The sequence below is a fragment of the Leopardus geoffroyi genome, chromosome A1 (genome assembly GCF_018350155.1).
Source record: "Leopardus geoffroyi isolate Oge1 chromosome A1, O.geoffroyi_Oge1_pat1.0, whole genome shotgun sequence".
In the NCBI taxonomy this organism is placed as follows: Eukaryota; Metazoa; Chordata; class Mammalia; order Carnivora; family Felidae; genus Leopardus; species Leopardus geoffroyi.
Window position 1 is genome coordinate 117,083,043 of NC_059326.1, and position 25,227 is coordinate 117,108,269.

The window sequence follows — 25,227 nt, forward strand, 5'->3', positions numbered from 1 at the left end:
GAGTTTCCACTTGCTCCTATTCATTTCCATTTATTTTTTAATAGGATCAGTTAGATAAAGTATCAAGGTCATTAAATTTAATCTCTGTCCTCTAAAATATGAACAGCTATATCTAAATTTAAAAACTCACTTAAAATGTGATTAACACTTTCAAAATTCGCTTTATTTGTTTAGGCACTTATTGTCTCTTTCACCCCAGATTGGAAGCTCTGTGATAATCCAGAGTTTTCAGCCTCCCATAGTCATCATGTCCCAGTGCCTAGTACGAAAACATGGGAGACACACAAAAAAATTTGCTAATTGAATGAAACAACTGACCCATCTAGAAATAACATAAATATAGTCTAATTCCCATAATAATTTGTGAGGGAAAATATATTCTATGTCACCTTAAAATGAGATAGAGCCATGTTATATACATTTCTCTCTAGTCAAGGACAGTGCCAATTATGAGTGGAGAGTTCTGCTAAAAGTGTGTGTGAATGTGTCTTCTTTGGTTTAGGTAGACTCTGATACCTAATCATGGGAGGAAATAAAAACGGCCTGGCACCAATTTGGATTTTTTGTTAAATTTGAAGTAGAAATTAGGTTCTTTCAGATAACTACATTAGTTCTCTTGGTTCTATGATGTGTTGAAGAATGTTCACTGATTTAACTATAATTTCAGGATCATCTGTTTCCTTTTCTTGATGGTGAGCTTTTTTTCAGTGTGATTATCCCTTAATTATACTTGGTTTTACTTCATTTGTAGCTATAAGAGTTTTATTTGCTAGCCTCTGCATGGTACTTTATTTAACCATATAATATGTAAGGACATGTCTATACATGTAAATAATCCAAATATTACTTTGCATTTTAATTGCCTGAGTTTTATGATGCTCAAATACCTTTGTCACAGAAAGTAACTTAAGATAAATTCTATGTAATTCTGATTTTCCAAAATTATTATCTATTTTAGTTAGCAAATCTTTATATGGAATGTTGTTGAAGAAAATTAAAAGGATTAACTGAAGTTTCCCCTCAGGTATCTACCTCCTTCAGTCCTGGAACATATTTTCTGCTTTTGAGTTTAACACATTTTATAAATGCTGTTTTTTGGGGGGAAAATTACATTGATCCTAAAACCAAGGGCTCTACCTCATCACACATTACCCTAATGTCTATTGATAAATACAGGTTTTTTAAAAAAAAAAATCAAGTCCATTAGACATACAGGAACACTCTAAATTGATGAACGAATTACACTTCTGTGGTTGTTCCATGGAATATCTGTGATAGTAGGAAACCAAAGATTTGGGAAGAGCGATAAATTCCCCAGTGAAATGCTTCCTTCCTTTAATAAAAGTAGTATCACAATCAGGCTAATGCTGTATGCTTGAAAATTCCCTTTAAAAAATTTTAAATGTTTTTTATTTATTTTTGAGAGACAGAGACAAAGCACGAGTGGGGGAGGGTCAGAGAGAGAGGGAGACACAGAATCCCAAGCAAGCTCCTGGCTCTGAGCTTTCAGCACAGAGCCTGACACAGGGCTCCAACTCATGAACCATGAGATCGTGACCTGAGCTGAAGTCAGACACTTAACTGACTAAGCTACCCAGGCACCCCTGAAAATTCCCTTTAGTAAACTTTTAATAAACTTTTAAGTTGCTTATACTGTGGAGGTTAAAAAATTATGAGTGATAAAAGAAGCCCTGCTTATATTTTGGAGATCACAAATTACAGGGTAAGGAAATTTCAGACACCTCAGGAAAGTATACTTCTATACTGGTATATCATTTTATAAACAGTGAAAAACAAGTTTATAGGGATGCCTGGCTGGTTAAGTCGGTAGAGCATGCGACCCTTGATCTTGGGGTTGTGAGTTTGAGCCCCACTTTGAGTGGGAAAATTACTTAAAAATAAAATCTTAGGGCCGCCTGGGCGGCTCAGTCGGTTAAGCGTCCGACTTCGGCTCAGGTCAAGATCTCGCGGTTTGTGAGTTCAAGCCCCGCGTTGGGCTCTGTGCTGACAGCTTGGAGCCTGGAGCCTGCTTCAGATTCTGTGTCTCACTCTCTCTCTGCCCCTCCCCTGCTCATTCTCTGTGTCTCTCTGTCTCAAAAATAAATAAAACATTTTTTAAAAAATAAAAAATTAAAATAAATAAAAATAAAATCCTAAAGGGGCTCCTGGCTGGTTCATTCAGAGGAGCATCCAACTCTTGATCTCAGGGTTGTGAGTTTGAGCACCACATTGGATGTAGAGATTACTTAAATAAATAAAACTTAAAAAAATGAAATCTTAAAAAAAAAGTTTAACTAAAATGTAGCAGTCTCCTGTATCAAGTAGGATGTTTTCTATAGAAAAAAAAGGCCAACCTAATTTACACTGATTTATTATTTTTTTAACATGAAATTTATAGTCAGATTGGTTTCCATACAACACCCAGTGCTCATCCCAACAGGTGCCCTCCTCAATGCCCATCACCCACCATCCCCTCCCTCCCACCCCCCCCCCATCAACCCTCAGTTTGTTCTCAGTTTTTAAGAGTCTCTTATGGTTGGGCTCCCTTCCTCTCTAACTTTTTTTCCCCTTAAATAATTAGAAAATCTGTTATCTTAAAAACCAGGTGTTCTAGAGCAGCTCTGTCCAATAGAAATATAATGTGAGCCACAGATGAAAGCCACTTATGTGATATTAAATTATCTAGTGACCAGAGTAAAGTGGCAAAAAGAAATATGTGAAATTAATTTCAATAATTTGATTTAACTTAATTCAAATGATCATAATCAATGTAATAATTATTAATGATATATTTTACATTCTTACTTTGTACTAAATCTTCAAAACCTGGTGCGTATTTTACACTGACAGCACATCTCAATTTGGACTGGCCATATTTCAGATGCTCAATGGCCACATGTACCTGGTGGTTACTGTATTGGACAGTGCCAGTGCCATTCTTGAAAGTATGGCTCCCTCTAGGCATGATAGAATCATGACCTAGCACAAATTGTTTTTCTCTTCCTAATTTTGGAGAATGATAATTTATTTATATTTTTTCTGTTATTCTTTCAGCTTTGTCCTTATCTTGTAAACTTCTTAAGTCTCTGGTCATAAGAATTCTGCCAGCAGTAACCAGGGAGCTTCCTTCCTTGTCCACGGTAAGTTCAGAGAGTGGCTCCCCCCAACCAAAGTTTGTCTTTCAATGTGATTGGACCAGGTTAGACCATTTACCTATCCCTGGCTCAATAATAGTCACCTGGGGAATACCCTGAGCCTGTGATTTTCAGTATGATGGGGAGGAGGTGACATTTGGTAATGTCTGGAGACATTTTTGATTGTCATAACTGTGGGGGTGGGGTCTACTGGCATCTATTGTGTAGAGGCCAGGGATGCTGCTAAATGTCCTACCATATGCAGACCAGCCCTCTTCCCCACAATAGTTCCATGGCTCAAAATAGTACCATGGTTGAGTAAGCTTATTAAGTCTGTATTCCTAACTAACACTGACAAGGGGAATGAGTTTTACCATTATTGGTTTAGATCTATCAGTATCTATGAATAGGTTTAGCTTCCTGTTTCAGAGGGTGGGCCTCTAAACTAAAAAAGGAAATGTTAGAAGAGAGCAAAGGGCATAGACAACTGTCTTAGTCCATATGTACTACTTTAACAAAATACCATAAACTGAGTGGCTTGTAAACAACAGAAATTTATTTATAAGTTCTGGGGGCTGAGAAATCTGAGATAAAAGTGCCAGCAGATTTGATGTCTGGTGAGGACTTCACCCTCATGACCTAATCACCTCTCCAAAGCCCTACCTCCAAATACCATTATACTTGGGATTAGGTTTCAACGTATGAATTTTGAGGGAACACAAATACCGGTTTATAGAGGCCACCAGTAATATCCATGAAAGAGCTGATTATTTGAGGGGTTATAATAATATATATTTAATTCCAAACAAAGATTCAAGTGGACAATAAGCACATGAAAAGATGCTCAACATCACTAATGCAAATCAAGACAATGAGATACCACCTTACACCCATTAGGATGGCTACTATCAGAAAAACAAAATAACAAATGTTAGTAGGGATGTGAAATATTTGAAACCTTTGTGCATTGCTGGTAGGAATCTAAAATGGTATAGCCACTGTGGAACACAGTGTGGCATTTCCTCAAAAAATTAAAAATAGGGGCACCTGCATGGCTCAGTCAGTTAAGCATCTGACTCTTGATTTCGGTTCAGGTCACGATCTCACGGTTTGTGAGTTCAAGCCCCTCATTGGGCTCTGTGCTAGCAATGTGGAGCCTGCTTCAGATTCTCTGTCTCTGTCTGTCTGTCTCTGCTCCTCCTCTCCTCATACATTCACTCTCTCTCTCTCAAAATAAATAAACATTTAAAAAAATTAAAAGTAGAATTACCTTATGATCCAGCACTTCCACTTCTGGGCATGTACCCAAAAGAATTGAGAGCAGGGTCTCAAAGAGACATTTGTAGGGGTGCCTGCATGGCTCAGTTGGTTGAGCATCTGACCTCGGCTCAGGTCATGATCTCATGGTTCATGAGTTCAAGCCCCACATCAGGCTTGCTGCTGTCAGCCAAGAGCCTGCTTTGGATCCTCTGTCCCCCTCCCCCCGCCCCTCCTCTGTTCATGTTCTCTCTCTCAAAAATAAATAAAACATTTAAAAAGAGACATTTGTACACCCATGTTTATAGCAACATAATTAATAGTAGCTAAAACTTAGAAGCAACCCAAGTTGCCATCAACAGATGAATGAATAAGTAAAATGTGGTCTGTACATACAATGTAATGTTATTCAGCCTTAAAAAGGAAGCAAATTTGGGGGTGCTTGGGTGGCTCAGTCGCTTAAGGGTCTGACTCTTGATTTTAGCTTAGGTCATGATCTCGTGGTTCGTGAGATTGCTTACAGCAGAGAGCCCACTTGTGATTCTCCTTCTGTCTCTCTCTCAACCCTTCCTTCTCTTCCTCCCTCTTTCTCTCTCTCTCAAAATAAATAAATAAACTTTAAAAAAAGAGGAAGGAAATTTTTACATATACTACAACACAGATGAACTTTGAGGATATTATTTGGTGTAAAATAAGCCAGTCATAAATAGATAAATACCAGTTGATTCCACTTATATGAGTTATTTAGAGTAGCCAAAATCATAGAAAATAGATGATGTTTTCCAGGGGCTGGAGAGAGGGGAGAATGAAGAGTTAATAGGTAATGGGTATGGGTTTCAGTTTTAAAAGTTGAAAAGTGTTCTGGAGATAGATGGTAGTAATGGTTGTATAAGATTATGAATGTATTTAATACCACTGAACTGTATACTTAAAAATGGTTAAGATGTTAAATTTTATGTGTATATTACCACAATAAAAAAAAGGTATGTATGTATTTACAAAGTGTGGACAGTCATCAAATATAATAATCACATAATTACTGGTGATTTAAAATTTTTATCAGTATTTTCTACTTTTGTATAATAAAAAAACTTGTTATATTGTAGAATTTACAGTGAGAATGACTTTTGTGATGAAAAATTATTTTTATAATGGCTAATTTCTTGAGCAAAAATTTTTTAAGGAAAAGAAGCTTCAGTGGTGTATCATCTTCAAAAGGAAATGTCAAGAGGGAAAATTGTGTAGGAATTCTTTTAAGTCGATTTGAATTTTAATAAATTAAAGCATTTGGTTTAAATTTTTCAGAAAGGCTAATTTCTTATACTTTGTCAAAAAGGAATAATGACTCGCAGCCTCTGCCTAAAATAAGTCCTGGAAATAAAGCAAATACAGTCTCCTGACTTTGAGAAATAACAGGAGGTAGATATCGTACCAGGCCTCTGGGTGCCGCTGTCTGCCAGTCCGTAGCTAGAGTGAAACAAAGCAATCCATTGGCATTCTGACCCAGCGATCCCCGCCGACATTTGTGGAATATATCTGGAGTGGACTTCTTACGCCTTCTCTTCCACCATCTTTTCTAAATTTCTGCGTCAGGAACATCAGGATGTTTAATGACCCGGAATGAGGCGCTGCCTTTTCTCTCCAGTGTCCCTTTGTAATCCGGGAGCAACCATGGCAAGATGTATTAGGATCTGAGAAGCAGCATCGAGAAGAGATAAGAAAGAAGTCCCCCACAGGAAAGGCACACCGTGCGCAGTAAGCAGTTTCCCTTACTGATGTCTTTGTTCAGCCTATTGAAGTATGCGTCAGATGTGCTGCGAGATTCTAGAAGAAAAGGCCAGTGGTTTAAAAGTGGGGAATCTGGGCAAAGATGTGACCAGAACTATGGGTGAGTGCCGGGAAGCCTCTTTACTGCCAGAGAAAGGAGCAGGGAAGAACTGGAGAATGATAGACTAGATCTAGCAGATAATGTTAAAGGAAGTCTTTAGGCCCTTGAATCTGAAACCCTCACTGGAAACCCCATGAATGCTTTTCATATAAATTTATTCATCCTGGATATAAATAATTTATGGTTTTTAATACATTTTGTTTTGGAAATTGTGGAAAACATCTTAAAATGAGCATAGTTCATTCTTAAACCCCAATATGTTTAGATGCTACAAGTAATTCTCTATGGATTTATCACATCAGTTTCAATAGCCATTTCCCCAGTCCCCACAAGTAAAAGAGATGACTAGGGCAGGAATGGACCAGAGGAGCAGAGCTGCCACCAGTTAGTGGTAGGGAGGGATAGGAACAGCTCGTGGCAAGATGAGGGAGTTGGATGCTAATGCCAGTGCTGCCGTACTGAGCCACAAGAAGTACAGCAGAATCTGCCTACAGGAGAACCTGCCCTCCACCACATGCTCTGCATTCTTCAGGGGGACTCTACTGACCTGGATGACACTGTAAGGTCGAGATCCCCTACACTTACTACAGTCTCATATAGCATATCTACCATCTAAAAGTGACAGTACCATCTTTGATTTTGGAGTGCAACAGATGCATCATGGAGTAGAAGAGAAGATTGGAGGCAGTTTAAGGGCCCCTTTCAAGATCCTGATTGAAATGGAGGTTGAGAACTACAGTGCTGTGCAGGTGATTTTCAGCTGGGTGTCTAGTCCTATTAAAGGCAAGAACTGTGGCTGCCCAAGCCAAAACAATGGAGAGATGAAAGATACAGAAAGTAGTAAACACACAGTCAAACAATTCACTTCTAAGAATTACTATGCAATTCTTTGTAAGCTACAGACAGATGGAATTCTAAACTGGAAGCAGACCATGAAATACAATGTCACCACCGGAGCCACCAAGGACAAGCTGTCCCTCTCCTCCAGCATAAGCATCACCCTGCATATCACCACCATCAACAAAAAATGCTTGTTTTCCAGCAGACCTCTTTCTGCAGTCCAGGAGAATGGGAACACCTGCTATAAGTCTCTATCTCACACTTTAGTGCTTCTTACCCAGATGTGGGGCCCTGTGCACCTATTTCTTCCTGGCCAGCAACCTGGCACTGTGTGCACTGTCATCCAATGTGTCAGTAGGTGCAGAGCATGATGATGTTCACTGCAGGCTCCTTGTGATGGCAAAAATACACAGGCAGTGCTGTGGCAGGAGCTGCAGCCAGAAGTCATGCCCTCTTTGATGTGGCACCATGCTCAGTGCAGCTGGCTACCTGGTCACGAAAGTGACCAGCTGGAGAGCTTTGCCTGACTGTCCTATCATATGCTTCAGACCAGCTAATATGACTCTTCAACCTAGGGAGGCACAAGAGTGAAATTAGCACCATGGCACTGTGAGCAACAGAGATGTTGCTCTACAGGGGTTGCTGGTCACTGCATACAATACCAACAGTCATCGTGCTGCACCTGGTCTTTGCAGAAGTTGCTGCCAGAACTCAGCAATGGCCTGGCACCAGGTGCCAGGCAGACAGAGCTACAATTTTACCTGCCTGTGGCCTTGTCCTTGATATCTGTGCTCTTCTCACAGTGACTCTGGCCTTCACCCTGCTTCTGTGGGGCTCCTCCAGCCCTACTTTCAGTCTGGTCTCTGGTCCAAGCCTAGATTTGGAGATGCTTCTACTTCAAGTGAGATTTGCCCTAATTCTACCATCTTTGTGTGGCTTCAGATATTGGAAAGTCTTAATTTAATTTCTTGAAGTAAACCCAAGATACCTCTTTTAACTGCATAGTCTCTGTGGTGCCTGCAGTGCAATCTTAAATATTACATTAGATTCAAATGTTTACCTGTGAGTTTTAACACTTTTATTTTGTAATATCCTGTTATAAATCAACTCTGGTTGGTTTTTTTTGTTGTTGTTAAATGAGGAGAAGCTCTGCAAGTTCACTTTCTAGTTTCTGTGTGTATTTTAATTTCTTTCACTAGCTCAGACAGTCCCTTTGGTGAAAAGTTTGTTTCTATTAGTGTATATTCTAAAAACTTATATTTTCTGCTAAAAAGTCCTTTCCTTGAAATATTGAAGGAAGTTTGCTGAATCTTTAAGCCTTTGGGTTCCATATACTTGTTTTGAGAAGCTGAGAAACTATAGATTTGGTTACACAGGAATAGATATTCTCTTTCTAAGAACTACTCTTGTGGCCTTTGTTTCCTTTATTTCCTTATTTTCTGGACCCTTCTCAGTCGTGTTCATGGGTGGACTGCCAGTATCTGGCCAAATTTGTTCCTGAAATGTTAACCTCTAGAATGCAGAAAACATTCTTCCCTAACTTTTGGGTAAATCACTCGGAGCCTCAGACATTTTAATTAGTAACCTTTTACTAATTTTGCAATGAGTAAAAGAAGGAAGGCAATCTAGTTTAAAAATCTTGCTCTTTAAGAAAACCAGCTTCTCTTGGGGGAATATTAAGTGTGATTTTAGGAGAATGCATATTATTTTAATGGCCTGTCTAAAAATAAAGATGTGGCCCTGTCCTTTTCAGTTTTGAAGAAGAATATCACTACCTCTTATGTCTTTTAAATTTGAAGTCTTAAATTAGATACTCATATGGCATTTTCCAGTAAATTCTAAGAGCCCAGTGTTATTTTATTCAAAATACATTACCTTTGAGTGAATTAAAGATCTTTTAAAATCTACATAATACAAAAACTTCAGAAAAGTGGAAAAATAAGGTTAGGGATAAAACACGTTCTTTAAAATTCCAAGGTTTCTGATATTCAAAGCACAGTGGAAATGAAATGGGACAGTCCAATTTTTAAATGTCTAGCTTACATCCTAAAAGTTTATTTATGCCTTGGGGCAACTGGGTGGCTTAGTCAGCTGAGGGATCATGTTTGGCTCAGGTTGTGATCTCAAGGTTCCTGAGTTTGAGCCCCACATTGGGCTAGCAGTTGTGCAAGCTGCTGTCAGTGCAGAGCCCGCTTTGGAACCTCTGTTCCCCATCTCTCTCTGTTCCTCCCCTGCTCTATCTCTCTCTCAAAAATAAATAAACATTAAAAGAAAAAAAATAAAAGTTTACTTATCCTCCAGTTTTTTTCATCCTCCAGTCAAAAGGCAATTGCTCTTCTGTGTGGCCTGAGAAACTGTCAAATGGTCAAGCTGTAGTAGCATAATGGAGGTATGATTTTGTCACTGTGATATTACATGAATAACACATAGAAAGCAGATAGCTTGGAAATAGGGGGATTCTACTGTATATTGCAATTTAGCAACAGTGAGATGTGATTAAATAAAAATAGTACTTTCTAATTCTCATACATATTTTGTAAAATGCTTAACTATTTCCTTGACAATAAACTAAGACTTAAGGAAAGATAGGTCAGGTTAATGAGAAGGGAATGTTTAAGTATTACCTAGGAGTGTAGTAACTGGTGAGGACTCTGGGCGCCGCTGTTCACCAGTCTGAGAGAGAGAGGCAGCATGCGCGCGCACACAGTCATACATCCCCAAAGGGAAAAAAAATAAAAAGCTTCTTAGAACCTCCATCACCGCCAGATTGAAAACAACCTCCCTGAAGCTTCCTTGACCCTACTTCTGGACCACTTTCCGCTCTGAAATATCCTGAAAATTCAGTTAATTTGGGCTTAGAAGAACAGAGAAACGATACCGTTGGTACCAGACTGGGAGAAAACTACGAAAGGAGAGAGCAATGGTGATTCGGGGGAAGCAGCCCAGCTGCAGTGAACTGTTCCTGCTGTGCCTTTTTCTGGGGCTGTTGTTGGAAGCTTGGGCCGGGAAGATCCAATACATGGTGCCAGAAGAGACAGACAAAGCATTCTTTGTGGGCAACATCGCCAAAGACCTGGGGTTACAACCTCAGGAGCTCACGGAGCACAGAGTTCGCATCATCTCCAGAGGTAGGACGCAGCTTTTTGCTCTGAATCATCGAAGTGGCAGCTTGGTCACAGCGGGCAGGATAGACCGGGAGGAGCTCTGTGCTCAGAGTGTGCGGTGTCTGGTGAGTTTTAACATCTTGGTAGAGGATAAAATGAAGCTTTACCCTGTTGAAGTGGAAATAATTGATATTAATGACAACACTCCCCAGTTTCAGTTAGAGGAAGTAGAATTTAAAATGAATGAAATAACTACTCCAGGTACCAGGATCCCTCTGCCTTTTGGGCAAGACCTTGATGTTGGTATGAATTCACTGCAGAACTACCAGCTAAGCTCCAACCCTCATTTCTCCCTGGATGTTCAGCAGGGATCTGATGGATCCCGATACCCAGAGATGGTGCTACAGAGTCCCCTGGATAGGGAAGAAGAAGCTGTGCACCACCTCGTCCTCACCGCCTCTGATGGGGGCAACCCAGTCCGTTCAGGAACCCTCCGCATTCATGTTCAGGTGGTAGATGCAAATGACAACCCTCCAGCATTTACTCAAGCACAGTACCACATGAGTGTCCCGGAAAATGTGCCACTGGGCACTCGGCTGCTTACGGTAAAAGCTACTGACCCAGATGAAGGAGCCAATGGGGAAGTAACATACTCATTTCACAATATAGACCAGAAAATAGCCCAGATATTTCAATTGAATTCTGACACAGGAGAAATATCAAATAAAGAATCCCTGGATTTTGAAGAATACAAAATTTATCCAATGGAAATTCAAGCTCAGGATGGTGCAGGCCTCATGGCCAGAGCTAAGGTGCTAGTCAGAGTTCTGGACATAAATGATAATGCCCCAGAGGTAACCATGACATCTGTCACCACTGCAGTCCCAGAAAACTTTCCTCCTGGAACTATCATTGCTCTTATCAGTGTGCATGACCAAGACTCTGGAGACAATGGTGACACTACATGTTCCATTCCTGAAAATCTACCCTTTAAATTAGAAAAGTTAGATGATAATTATTATCATTTAGTGACAGAAAGAACACTGGACAGAGAACTTACCTCCAGGTACAACATCACAGTAACAGCAACAGATAAGGGAATTCCAACTCTATCTACGGAAACCCACATTTCACTGAAAGTGACAGATATCAACGACAACCCCCCTTGTTTTCCCCAGGATTCCTACTCTATCTTCATTCCGGAAAACAATCCCAGAGGTGCCTCCATCTTCTCCTTGACAGCTCAGGATGCTGACACCAATGAGAATGCACTAGTCACTTACTCCTTGGCAGAGGACACCATTCAGGGGGCGCCTCTATCCTCCTACATTTCCATCAACTCAGACACTGGCATTTTATATGCCCTGCGATCCTTCGATTATGAACAGTTACGGGACCTTCATCTGAGAGTGATGGCGTATGACAACGGGGATCCCCGACTCAGCAGCAATGTGTCGCTGAGCCTGTTTGTGCTGGACCAGAACGACAATACGCCAGAAATCCTGTACCCCGCCCTCCCCACCGACGGTTCCACAGGTGTGGAGCTGGCGCCCCGATCCGCAGAGCCCGGATACCTGGTGACCAAGGTGGTGGCGGTGGACAGAGACTCTGGCCAGAACGCCTGGCTGTCCTACCGTCTACTCAAGGCCAGCGAGCCAGGGCTCTTCACTGTGGGGCTGCACACGGGCGAGGTGCGCACTGCACGGGCCCTGCTGGACAGAGATGCGCTCAAGCAGAGCCTGGTGGTGGCTGTGCAAGACCACGGCCAACCCCCTCTCTCGGCCACCGTCACGCTCACCGTGGCCGTAGCTGACAACATCCCAGATGTCCTGGCAGACCTGGGCAGTCTCGAGCCCTCAGCGGACCCTGACTCCTCAGGCCTCACGCTGTACCTGGTGGTGGCGGTGGCTGCAGTCTCCTGCATCTTTCTGGCCTTTGTGATCGTGCTGCTGGGACTCAGGCTGAGGCGCTGGCACTCGTCCCGTCTGCTCCAGGCTGCGGGGGTTGGATTGGCTGGCGTGCCAGCCTCGCACTTTGTGGGCGTGGACGGGGTGGGGGCTTTCCTGCAGACCTATTCCCAGGAGGTCTCCCTCAGGGCGGACGCCCGGGAGAGTCACGTGATCTTCCCGCAGCCCAACTATGCCGACACGCTCCTCAGCCAGGAGAGCTGTGGGAAAAGCGAGCCTCTGCTGATAACTCAGGATTTACTTGAAGGCAAAAAGGAAGCATTTTCTCAGGTAAACATTTTGTAAATTTATCTAGGTAAAAATAATTACAGAGTTTACTTACCTTTCACTTTTTACTACTAACAGTTCTATTTCCCACATAGCTTTGTAGATTTCTGTTAACAAATTCTGGGAAATTATCATTGTGTGTTTATATCCAGGTATAATTATAATTGCTGTTTCATTGAAAAGGAAACTGTAAATTAACTCTAATGTTAATGAGTATTGTGTGAGATGCTATGTTGGTTGTGGAAAGAGCACTGCATCAGAAACAAGGGGATCTGACTTTTAATATTTCCTTGCTTTCCTCTGGCCAAATAATCTTATTTTTTCTGAGTTTACCATTCTCTTACCTGGCAAGGATAGGGTTTAACTATAAAAGATCCATCAATATTTATGTGACTAATAGTGTTTTCAAATTTTTCTCAGTTACAAATACTAATTTGTCCCTAAATTTAATATAGATGTTGTCTGTCAAAGTGCTATTTTATTTGGGGATGTTTGAAGAGGTAAAGATTGTCTAAAGTGATATTTTTATCTGTGTTAGGATTAAATTATACAAATCTATGTAAGTTGTAAATTTTTGTTGAATACCTTAGCCCTTTGCATAGTCTGTTATTTTTAGATATTTTATGCATGCTGAAGAATTCACTAGATGTTTAAGTAACTTATGAAATGAGGTAATAAAGTGAACGATGGAAAATTTACTGTGCAACTTGAGAAATAGTTTCAGAGCCTCCTATCTTGTATATTATGCCCATAATGGAAACAACTGACACAAATTAAGAATATATTTCATTTTAATGTGTGTGTTAACTCTTCACAGGAAATGTATCATAGATGAGTAAGTCCATGCTTTGATATACTTACTCTGCTCCAGTAAATTAAAGAGATATACCAAATATAAAAAGAAGAAAGCCAAAGCATGGTAAGGCACAAATAAAAGATAAATATATTATTGGACCAAAGATGGAAAAGAAAGTGGTGAGCCAGGCTAAAGCTGTGGAAATTCTAGGCTTGGCTTAGATGCAGACATTGAAGATCAACAGGTTGTTCCAGCACTATAACAGGAACAAAGTGCTTTGGGCTAAACAAGGGACCTGAGCCACACATACTACTTGAATCTGAAATAAGCAGTTCAGCCCCTGAGCTAGTTCAAATTGGCTGCCTGCCAATTCCTGTGGTGACAACTTTTTGCAACCTGCAGACCAAGGGAGAGAGGTAGATCCAGATGCTGGCTTCAGAAAATGAACACTAAATTTCTTAGACTTGAGCTGTAATATTCATAGTATTACAGCTGCACACCACTAAAAGACCTACTTATGGCCTGGGACCTGGGATAGAATAATTTCAAAACCATTTGAGACAAATCCCTGAACCCAGGAGGGAGGGAGAATGGGAGAGAAAGTAGAAGAAAAAGACCAATTAAAAAAAAAACTCTTCTGGGCACGTGGGTGACTTAGTCAATTGAGTGTCTCACTTCAGCTCAGGTCATGATCTCATGGTTGTTCAGTTAGAGCCCCGCATTGGGGCTTGGGGGCTTGCTGATGTCAGCACAGAACTGACAGGAATCCTCTGTCCCCCTCTCTCTCTGCCCCTCCCCTTCTCATGCTCTCTTTCAAAAATAAAGTAAAATAAAATAAAATACTCTTCCACTTAAAATAAATGTACAAACCAAAATGTTGAAACACATTGTCTTCTAGAGTTATTGTTGCTAATGAGATACTTTCAACAAATTGTCATTTTTAAGGTATCTCCATTTTCTCTCTGAAGGCTTTAAAAAATTTTCTCTGATTCTTGTTGTATGTCTAAGTGTTGATTTTTATTTTTATTATCTGTTTGGAGTATACTTTCTAATAATAATATAAGTTATTTCAATTCTGGATTTTCTCAGCTCCTATTAATGAAAAATTTTGCTTCTATGTGTATCTTACAATTTTATTTATTATACCTCAATAAAGCTGGAAAAATTACAAAGCAAACATTTAAAAATAGTAAAAGGAAACAAAAAAAGTTTGGACATTTAAATCTATACTCCTATATTACTCTTGGATTTAAGAAAATCACAATGGAAATAAGAACTACTGTAGAAAGGAACAAAAATTAAAATATTATTTAAAATTGTGGAATACAGCTAAAAGAGTATTTAGGGGTAAATTTATTGATAAATACAATAACTAAAAGTTAAACAAAACAAATTATTTAAAATTAGTGAATTTAGCAAGCCACTCAAGAAACAAGGCAAAAAAACCCACATTATATCAGCATAAACTTAAAGAAAATAATAGGAAAAATAACCAAGGTAAGAGTATAAATTATTGATATGCAAACAAGGAAGAATTCTAATGAAAAAGCAATAGAGGGGCGCCTGGGTGGCTCAGTCAGTTGAGCATACGACTTCAGCTCAGGTCATGATCTCACAGCTCATGAGTTTGAGCCCTGCTTTGTCAGGCTCTGTGCAGACAGCTCAGAGCCTGGAGCCTGCTTAGGATTCTGTGTTTCCCTCTTTCTCTGCCCCTCCACTGCTTGTGTTCTGTCTCTCTCTCTCAAAAAAAATAAACAAACATTAAATTTTTTTTAACAATAGAAGCAGACAGTAAAAGTCATACTGAAACTGGTGGGAAGAAATTAAAATTCTGTCAAGTCCAATGGTGGGACTAATATACAGTAGGCAGATGTCATGGCTAAAATTCTTTTTAAAGATTTTAAAAGAAAGCCCCAAATTCTGATTAAAAACAAAGTCTTGGAAAAGGATAAAGAAAAGCAAGAGAAACTGGGGAAAAAATAAAACAACTTGATAAAAAGCAAGAAGAATGAGTGGGAAATAATATACAGAGTAAAACCAGATATTGTCAAAGACAAAGAACAGATAATCTTTAGAGAGCTACAATAAAGGATGTTGAACAATTATTTAATGAGACTTGAAAGCATCAAAACAATGTTGATGAAAATATTTTTAAAAATCTAAGAAAAAGTGGAGGCCCTACTAGAAAACAAGGTGAGTTGATAACAATTGTTTGCAATTTTTTCCATTCTCAGAGGAATGGGTAAAAGTAAAATTGGGGGCACCTGGGTGGCTCAGTTGGTTGAGCATCCAACTCTTGATTTCAGCTGTGGTCATGATCCCAAGGTCATAGGATCCAGCCCTGTGTTGGGCTCTGCCCTGAGTGTGGAGCCTGTTTGGGATATTCTCTCTCTCTCTCTCTCTCTCTCTCTCTCTCTCTCTCTCTCTCCCTTCCCCTCTGTCCCTCTCCCCAGCTCTGTCTCAAAAAAAAAAAAAAAAAAAAAAAGTAAAAATGATAAAAGTTCAACACGGAAGAAACCCAAAGGCAAACAGACTGAAGTGATACAGAAGTGGGCAATCTCACTTAAGAATGTTGACTTAGAAGCACCTGACTGGCTCAGTTGGAAGAGCATGTGAATCTTAATTTTGATGTCTTGATTTTGAACCCCACATTGGGTATAGAGATTACTTAAAAAATATATTTTTTAAAAAGAATGTTGATTCAAAATCTTAAGATATTATCAAACCCTACCTACTATATATTTAAAAGCTTTGTTTATAGCTTATGACTTAGGGTTTATTTCAGGAATGCAAGGATATTCCAATATAAGAAAATCTAATAATGCAAAACTCCATATTAAGAGATTAAAGATAAAAAGCCATACATTCATTTAAATAGAGACATAATAAAGCTCTTGAGAATATTCAGCATGTGATTAAAATCTTAGAAAACTAGGAATTGAAGAAAATATCCTTAACTTGAAGAATACCTATCAAAAACTTACAGAACCACCCAAGCAATCTACAGATTCAATGCAATCCCTATCAAAATCCCAATGACTTGTTTTGCGGAAATAGAAAAAAGCCCATTCTAAAATTCATACAAAGTAGCAAGAAACTTCAAATAACCAAAACAATCTTGAACAAAGAACAAAGAACAAACCTCCTTCAATTTCCTTAATGTTCCATTCTGGCTCTCACCTCCAAGCATTGGTACTGAGGTTCTAGAACACCACTCCAGCCTCTTCTTGACCCATTCCTACCCTTTAGGAGTCATCTTCAATAATGTCTTGGAAAAGTACTGACCCCCCCTTCTCATTGCCTAGTGGTCCCCACCTTTGTATCAGTTAGCATATTGTATTGAAATACTCTGTTTACTTTCCTGTGTCCTCTCCTATCCTGTAAGCTCCCTGAGAACAAGAACTGTGTTCATCACGTTCACCATTTCTTTCTCCAGCATCAATCAGGCATTGGTGTCAGGTATACAGTAGTGTCGGATAATTTTTAAAATACAGATGTTGAAGTTAAATCCTAAGCCATGAAGCACAGAAATCCAAAATGTATAGCCTTAGAAGATAAATTAGCTAATGTTCTAAAGTTGATCTTATTGCCTTTGAATATAAAATAAGTTGAAGATATTTGGAGCAAGGGCAGTGGCAGCCTTGATTAATGCCTTTAGTGTTCACTAGGCATACTTTCCTACCAACTACTCTCAAGGTCACATTTGTTTACACATTCTTATTAATCCTGAGAAAAAGATTCCTGACTTGAAAGAGCTACTTCTAAGGTATGGTAAAACTCTAAGATTCTTCAAAGCAACTTGAAAGTCACAAAGCTAACAAGCAAGAAATAACTTGGGTTTGTCTAAGAGGGTGCAGAAATTACTTAGGCCTCTGGGCGTCGCTGTTGACCACCTAAGAAGTAAAAGGCTGCAACACATCCAGTCCAACATTCCGGCTCCCACAACAAAAGGACTGGGTATTTGGCCCCCAAGCTTCCGGGCGGGGAAAAAAAAAAAAATGCAGCAGCCCAAATTTCTCTCTACAGTGACTTGGGTCCTGTGAATGCTGATCCCCACAGACCCTGAGGAATACAGAGGAATAAAACTGGATGCTGGAAGTTGCCTGGGAGAAAAGATTGCAGCAGAAGAAATGGCGGCTCTGCAAAAGTTATCACAACGCGGAAGGCTTGATCGGCTGTATTTTCTTTTGGTGGTTTTGTGGGAGGCCGGAGCTGGACAGATACACTATTCTGTGCCAGAAGAGATGGACAAAGGCTCCTTCGTGGGCGACATCGCCAAGGACCTGGGGCTGGAGCCCCTGACACTGGCAGAGCGTGGAGTCCGCATCGTCTCCAGAGGTAGGACGCAGCTCTTTGCTCTGAACCCGCGAAGCGGCAGTTTGGTTACCGCAGGCAGGATAGACCGAGAGGCGCTCTGTGCTCAGAGCGCGCAGTGCCTGGTGAATTTTAACATACTCCTGGAAGACAAATTTAATATTTATTCAGTAGAAGTGGAAATAATAGATATTAACGATAATGCCCCTCGCTTTGGAGTAGATGAACTAGAGCTAAAAATCAGTGAAACCACTACGCCAGGATTCCGAATTCCTCTCAAGAGTGCGCACGATGCAGACGTAGGAGAAAACACCCTTCAGAAGTACGAACTGAACCCAAATGACCACTTTTCCCTGGTTGTGCGAAGCGGAGTGGATGGGAACAAGTACCCTGAGCTGGTGCTGGAGCTCACCCTGGACCGCGAAGAGAAGGCTGTTCACCACCTCGTCCTTGTGGCTTTGGATGGGGGCAGCCCGGTCCGATCTGGCACCTCCCGCATCCACGTGACTGTCCTGGATGCGAACGACAACGCACCTATATTTACACAGCCTGAGTACCGTGTAAGTGTTCCTGAGAGTATGCCCGTAGGTACCCGGATACTCACAGTCACCGCCACTGACACAGATGAGGGATACAATGCCCAAGTAGCATATTTTCAAGAGAAAAATCCTGGAGAAACCTCAGAGATATTTGAGCTTGAGTCGACATCTGGAGATATAACAATCATAAAGAGTCTAGATTATGAAGATGCCAAAGTCCATGAAATTGATATTGAAGCTCAGGATGGTCCGGGCCTTCTGACCAGAACAAAGGTTATTGTGACTGTTCTGGATGTGAATGACAATGCCCCAGAATTTTACATGACATCTTCTACCAGTTCAATTCCTGAAGACTCTCCTCCAGGAACCATAATTGCACTTTTTAATGTACATGACAGAGACTCTGGGCAGAATGCATTTATCACATGTTCACTCCCAGAGAACCTTCCTTTCAAGTTAGAAATATCAGTGGACAATTACCACCGACTGGTTACAACCAGAGCCCTTGACAGGGAACAGTTTTCCTCTTACAACGTCACTGTGACTGCTAAAGATGGAGGAAAACCATCTCTGTCCACGGATGCTTACATTACGCTGCAGGTGGAAGACATTAATGACAACCCACCCACCTTCCCTCACATGTCCTACTCTGCCTACATTCCTGAAAATAATCCCAGGGGTGCTTCCATCATTTCTGTGGTGGCCCATGACCCTGACAGTGATGATAATGCCCATGTAACTTACTCTTTGACTGAAGACACTCTTCAGGATGCACCCCTGTCCTCTTACATCTCCATCAACTCTGACACTGGCATCCTGTATGCATTGCGCTCCTTTGACTATGAGCAGTTCCAGGATTTGCACCTGAGGTTGACTGCATGGGACAATGGGAACCCACCCCTCAGCAGCAACGTGTCACTGAGTATATTCGTGCTGGACCAGAATGACAACGCGCCAGAAATCCTGTACCCCGCCCTCCCCACCGACGGTTCCACAGGTGTGGAGCTGGCGCCCCGATCCGCAGAGCCCGGATACCTGGTGACCAAGGTGGTGGCGGTGGACAGAGACTCTGGCCAGAACGCCTGGCTGTCCTACCGTCTGCTCAAGGCCAGCGAGCCAGGGCTTTTTACGGTGGGGCTGCACACGGGCGAGGTGCGCACTGCACGGGTCCTGCTGGACAGAGATGCGCTCAAGCAGAGCCTGGTGGTGGTGGTGCAGGACCATGGCCAGCCCCCTCTCTCGGCCACCGTCACGCTCACCGTGGCCGTAGCTGACAACATCCCAGACGTCCTGGCCGATCTGGGCAGCACCAGGACCCCCGCCGACCCAAATGATTCTGACCTCACACTGTACCTGGTAGTGGCGGTGGCCGCAGTCTCCTGCGTCTTCCTCGCCTTTGTCATCGTACTGCTGGGACTCAGGCTGAGGCGCTGGCACTCGTCCCGTCTGCTCCAGGCTTCAGGAGGCGGGCTGGTGGGCGTGCCCGCCTCTCACTTTGTGGGGGTGGACGGGGTGCGGGCTTTCCTGCAGACGTATTCCCACGACGTCTCCCTCACCACGGACTCCAGGGAGAGTCACGTGATCTTCCCCCAGCCCAACTATGCCGACATGCTCCTCAGCCAGGAGAGCTGTGAGAAAAAGGATTTTCTATCATCACCTCAGTCTTTACTTGAAGACAAAGGAGAAGAAACATCCCAGGTAAACTCCCTTCACGGTATACTTATGAGGCATTGCTAAAATAAATAGATATGTTTATTTACTCCGCTGCCTCCATTGTTTACCACATGTTTTCTGTTTTGCATATTTACTTGTGAATATATCCCTTTTAAGGACATGAGTCCTGGTGAATTATTTCTCAGTAGTTCTAAGTGTTTACACCTTGTACGGGGAAAGAGGAGGCTAGAATCATTGTATCATGAATTTAAATCAGGAGTTAGTATTGGGTGAATATTATATTTAGGTTATCAAAGAGCATTGCATTAGGAAATGGTGTATCTGGTTTCTCATACTTTCTTTCTCCTCCCTGGGCAAACCTTCTTGTCTACCTGGATCAATAATTCTTTCTCTATTAAAAATATGAAGATTGAGGGGCGGCTGGCTGGCTCAGTCAGCGAAGCATGCTACTCTTGATCTTGGGGTGGGGAGTTTGAGCTCCATACGGTGGTAGAGTTTATTAAAAAACAAAAAAAAAAGGAAGTCTGAATTTTATGTTTACTCAAGTGCTTTAAAATTCAAGGGTTTTGTTTTATATTTTAACCTATGAATAATGAAACACTTTAGTTGTCTAATGCCTTCACTCAGTTGTAATATTTTTCCTTCAGTTTGACAGTGAGGTTCTTCATTTTATTTGATTCATATGACCTTCCCTATTTAAAATATGGAAATTTAGAAATATATATGTTCACTGTGTCTTAGGAAAGTATGTCATGGTATCTCCACATAATTAAAAATCCCACTGACTTTTAAAGTAGCTCTGTGTTGGGGCGCCTGGGTAGCTCAGTCAGTTAAGTGTCTGACTTTGGCTCAGGCCATGATCTCACAGTTCATAGGTTCGAGCCCTGCAATGGGCTCTGTGCTGACAGCTCAAAGCCTGGAACCTACTTCAGATTCTGTGTCTCCCTCTCTCTCTGCCCCTCCCCAACTCACCCTCTGTCTCTCAAAAATGAATAAATGTTTAAAAAAAGTATTTAAAGTAGCTCTGTGTTGGTTGATGAAGTGATTGAATTCTTGTTTGCTCTATAATAAATGGGTAGTGCAATAGTAAACACATTTCTCTTTGATATTTTTATTTTCTCATATCTGGAAACCATATTTACTTTTTATCTTTAAAAATAATATGTCCTCAAGGGATTCAGAGGCTATATCAAATAATAGCCCTTAAAGATCCTTCTTATACATCTCTCTTCTCAAAGATTCCTTCTCAGAGCAACTGTTAAAAATATTTCCAATCCCTCACCTAACTTCAGTCTCCCTCACAACCACTGTCTTCCTTCCTCATTCCTCTTTCTATGTTGGCTTTTAGTGTTTCAGTTATGTTTTTAATATTGAAGGACAAAAAAATACACTAATATTCTATGTAACTGGGATCACTTTAAATTGTGATTTGGAAGCAATCATATACTGAGTATTGTATTTAATGGTATTATCATCTTTCAAGGTGCTGTGATTTTTTATTATATTTTAGGGCATTTGAGGAGAGTTGATCTGAGTCAATGCAGTCTCTTGTGTTTATTACTATTACACAATTCTCTATGAGCTAAAACTGGAACTCACTGTGGAATAATACATCATAACATCTTTACTTCTAAGTAATAAAGTTTAAACTGAGGAAAATTAAAGACAAAGTTTCTTTTAGTGTGTATAGTATCTTTTCACAAGAATAAATGCCTTATGGATAAGTTTATAACACTGCATAATTGAAATGACAAATAAATTTCTATTTCTGTGTTTGGAGAGGAAAACAAATACAGAGAAAAGGTTTCTGGAACATAAAACAAAAGTTTATCTCTACTAGTTTCAGTTTTGGTGTTTAAAAACAACCTTTACTCTAGATTTAGACAAAGTGAACTACTTCCAGTACTCTGAAGTTGTGTGATTTCTCTCTCACATCTAGAAATTGCCATACTGTTGTCTCTCATATCCAGGCCTTTTCCCTGATCCACTTTTCTCATGTTTCTTGGGAAAGCCTTTCCTAACCTCCAGGGCCAGGTTGGAGGCCCTCCCATTGCCTTTGGTTTCTTCCATTATGGTAATTATCTCAGTGCACTGGAATTCCTTGTTTGATTTTATATCTACCTAGCTTTGGGGAGGAAGTGGTTATGTTCATATCATTTACCTTGAATCCTCACATATTGTCTAACACCCAATTATGTTTAATGAATGGGTTCAATTACAGATATTGAAACTAAGATGTCAGGCTATCAAGGACAAACTTTAATGAGTATAACCTATAAATATAGCTGATATTTCTGTGTGGATTTTAAACTTTGAACATTTCAAAACAGTAACTCCAGCATGTTTGAAGCAATATTAGTGGTCTTAAGGTTAGAGCATGGCTTCCTAAGGAACATACTTTAACATATATCATATTTTAACATAAACAATTGAACTGTGTGAAATAGACACCAATCCCATTACCTCTGATACAGAAGATTTCGGGTGTTGGGAAACTTAAAAATCACTAACTTGGGTTTATCTGAAAGGGTGCAGTAAACCATTAGGCCTCTGAGTGTCGCTGCTGACCACTCAAGGAGGAAAACGGGGCTGGCGAGCTTGTCCACCATTTCCTTGTTCCTAAAAAGCAAAGAACCAGTCAATCAGACTCCAGAAGATCGGAGCTGCTACAAAGCTCATCCTGTCAGTCAACCAGCTCTGTGACCCATAAAATAGGACCATAAAAGGCTTAGTTCCTTGAAAACAAATAAGATTTGAGTCCGTCGTGGGTAGTTGGAACAGAATTCACAGAAAATAATTCACCAAAGAAGAAATGACTAAATACCTGAGATTCAGACACTGCAGAGGATTGGCCCTGCTGTTTGTGCTTCTGTGGACGCTATGCAAGATGGGATCCGGGCAGATCCACTACTCAGTGCAAGAGGAACTGGACAAAGGTTCCTTTGTGGGCAACATCTCCAAGAACCTGGGATTGGAGCCCTGGGAGCTGGCGGAGCGTGGAGTCCGCATCATCTCTAGAGGTAGGACGCAGCTCTTTGCTCTGAACCCGCGAAGCGGCAGCTTGGTCACCGCAAGCAGGATAGACCGGGAGGAGCTCTGCGCTCAGAGCGCACTGTGTCTTGTAAAATTTAACGTCCTTGTAGAAGACAAATTGAAAATTTTTGAAGTAGAAATAGAAATTAAAGACATTAATGATAATGCTCCTGATTTTCTAACAGAGAAATTGGAAATAAAAATTGGCGAACTAGCGGCTCCTGGAACTCGATTTCCACTTAAGACTGCATTTGACCCAGATGTGGGCATGAACTCCCTTCAGAACTACCATCTCCGCCCCAATGACTACTTTTCTCTGACTGTGAAGCATGTCTCTGATGGGACCAAGTACCCAGAGCTGGTGTTGGAGAGGGCTCTGGACCGTGAACAAAAGAAAGTTCATCAGCTTGTCCTCATTGCTTCTGATGGTGGGAATCCTGTCCACTCTGGCAACTTGTACATCCAAGTGATAGTTTTGGATGCAAATGACAACCCACCAGTATTTACTCAATCTGAGTATCAATTAAGTATTCAAGAGAACTTGCCAGTGGGTACCACACTGCTCACAGTGAATGCCACTGACCCTGATGAAGGATTCAATGCTCAAGTGTCCTATATTCTAGATAAAATGCCTGGGAAAGTCGCTGAGATTTTTTATCTCAATTCAGTGACTGGAGATATATCAATATTAAAAAGTCTAGATTATGAGGATGCTATGTTCTATGAAATTAAAATTGAAGCACAAGATGGACCTGGTCTCCTTTCAAGAGCTAAGATTTTAGTCACAGTTCTGGATGTGAATGACAATGCCCCAGAAGTAACAATCACTTCTCTTACTGAATCAGTCCCAGAAGAGGCTACTGCTGGAAGAGAAATTGCCCTTATCAATGTGCATGACCGAGATTCTGGGCAAAATGGACAAGTCACAGTTTTTGTCCTGGGAAATGTGCCATTTAATTTAGAAAAATCAATAGACCAGTATTACCGCTTAGTGACAGCCAGATCTCTGGATCGTGAACAGGTGTCTGAATATAACATCACTCTCAGAGCCACAGATGGAGGAAGCCCCCCACTGTCCACGAACATTCATATCACTCTGCACGTTGCAGACATCAATGACAACCCACCTGCTTTCAGTCAGGCCTCGTATTCAGCCTACATTCCCGAAAACAACCCCAGGGGAGCTTCCATCTTCTGTGTGACCGCCCAGGATCCCGACAGCATCCAGAACGCCCACATCACTTTCGCACTGACTGAGGATACCATCCAGGGCGCGCCTCTATCCACTTATGTCTCTATCAATTCCGACACCGGTGTCCTGTATGCTCTCCGTTCCTTTGACTACGAGCAGGTTAGAGACCTGCAGCTATTGGTGACAGCCAGTGACAGTGGGAACCCACCCCTCAGCAGCAATGTGTCACTGAGCATATTCGTGCTGGACCAGAACGACAATGCTCCAGAAATCCTGTATCCCGCTCTCCCCACTGATGGTTCCACAGGCGTGGAGCTGGCACCCCGATCCGCAGAGCCCGGATACCTGGTGACCAAGGTGGTGGCTGTGGACAGAGACTCTGGCCAGAACGCCTGGCTGTCCTACCGTCTACTCAAGGCCAGCGAGCCAGGGCTCTTCACAGTGGGGCTGCACACGGGCGAGGTGCGCACTGCACGGGCCCTGCTGGACAGAGATGCACTCAAGCAAAGCCTAGTGGTGGCGGTGCAAGACCACGGCCAGCCCCCTCTCTCGGCCACCGTCACGCTCACCGTGGCCGTAGCTGACAACATCCCAGACGTCCTGGCCGATCTGGGCAGCATCAGGACCGCCGCCGACCCAGACGATTCTGACCTCACACTCTACCTGGTGGTGGCGGTGGCTGCAGTCTCTTGCATCTTTCTGGCCTTTGTGATCGTGCTGCTGGGACTCAGGCTGAGGCGCTGGCACTCGTCCCGTCTGCTCCAGGCTGCGGGGGTTGGATTGGCTGGCGTGCCCGCCACGCACTTTGTGGGCGTGGATGGGGTGCGCACTTTCCTGCAGACCTATTCCCAGGAGGTCTCCCTCAGGGCGGACTCCCGGGAGAGTCACGTGATCTTCCCGCAGCCCAACTATGCCGACACGCTCCTCAGCGGAGAAAGCTGTGGGAAAAGCGAGTCTTTCCTGGTATCTCAAGATTTACTGGAAACGAAAGGAGACCCCAACCTACTCGAGGTAGGTTTATTTCTTTATTGGAATATTATAAAGAACAGGTATGCCAGTGTGATTTTATAAAGATTTAATATACATTTATTTTAAAATAAAGCAACATGGTAGTCATTAGTTCTGTTGTTTAAATAATTAGTTCCTCTCTTCTTTTGGGCGGTTGGTAGAGCGGATCTTCCTGACCTGGTTATGACCGAGTAAGTCTAGGTAACTAGTTCTG

At 41.7% G+C, this 25,227-nt stretch overlaps 1 protein-coding gene across 6 annotated transcripts in view; it reads left to right on the forward strand.

The window, feature by feature from the left end:
* The window catches only part of LOC123605040 (protocadherin gamma-C4), a 169,229-nt gene that overhangs the window by 716 nt on the left and 143,286 nt on the right, over nucleotides 1-25,227 (forward strand). For 2 of the 6 annotated variants that reach the window (XM_045491539.1, XM_045491549.1), the window contains exons 2-3: nucleotides 3,055-3,140; nucleotides 11,402-12,460. In XM_045491539.1, the coding sequence (XP_045347495.1) occupies nucleotides 3,055-3,140; nucleotides 11,402-12,460 (1,145 nt within the window). Of the gene's footprint in view, nucleotides 1-3,054; nucleotides 3,141-5,743; nucleotides 12,461-17,017; nucleotides 19,805-22,408; nucleotides 25,017-25,227 lie in introns of those variants that run through there. The other 4 variants (XM_045491555.1, XM_045491458.1, XM_045491342.1 and 1 more) reach the window with 4 other exon arrangements.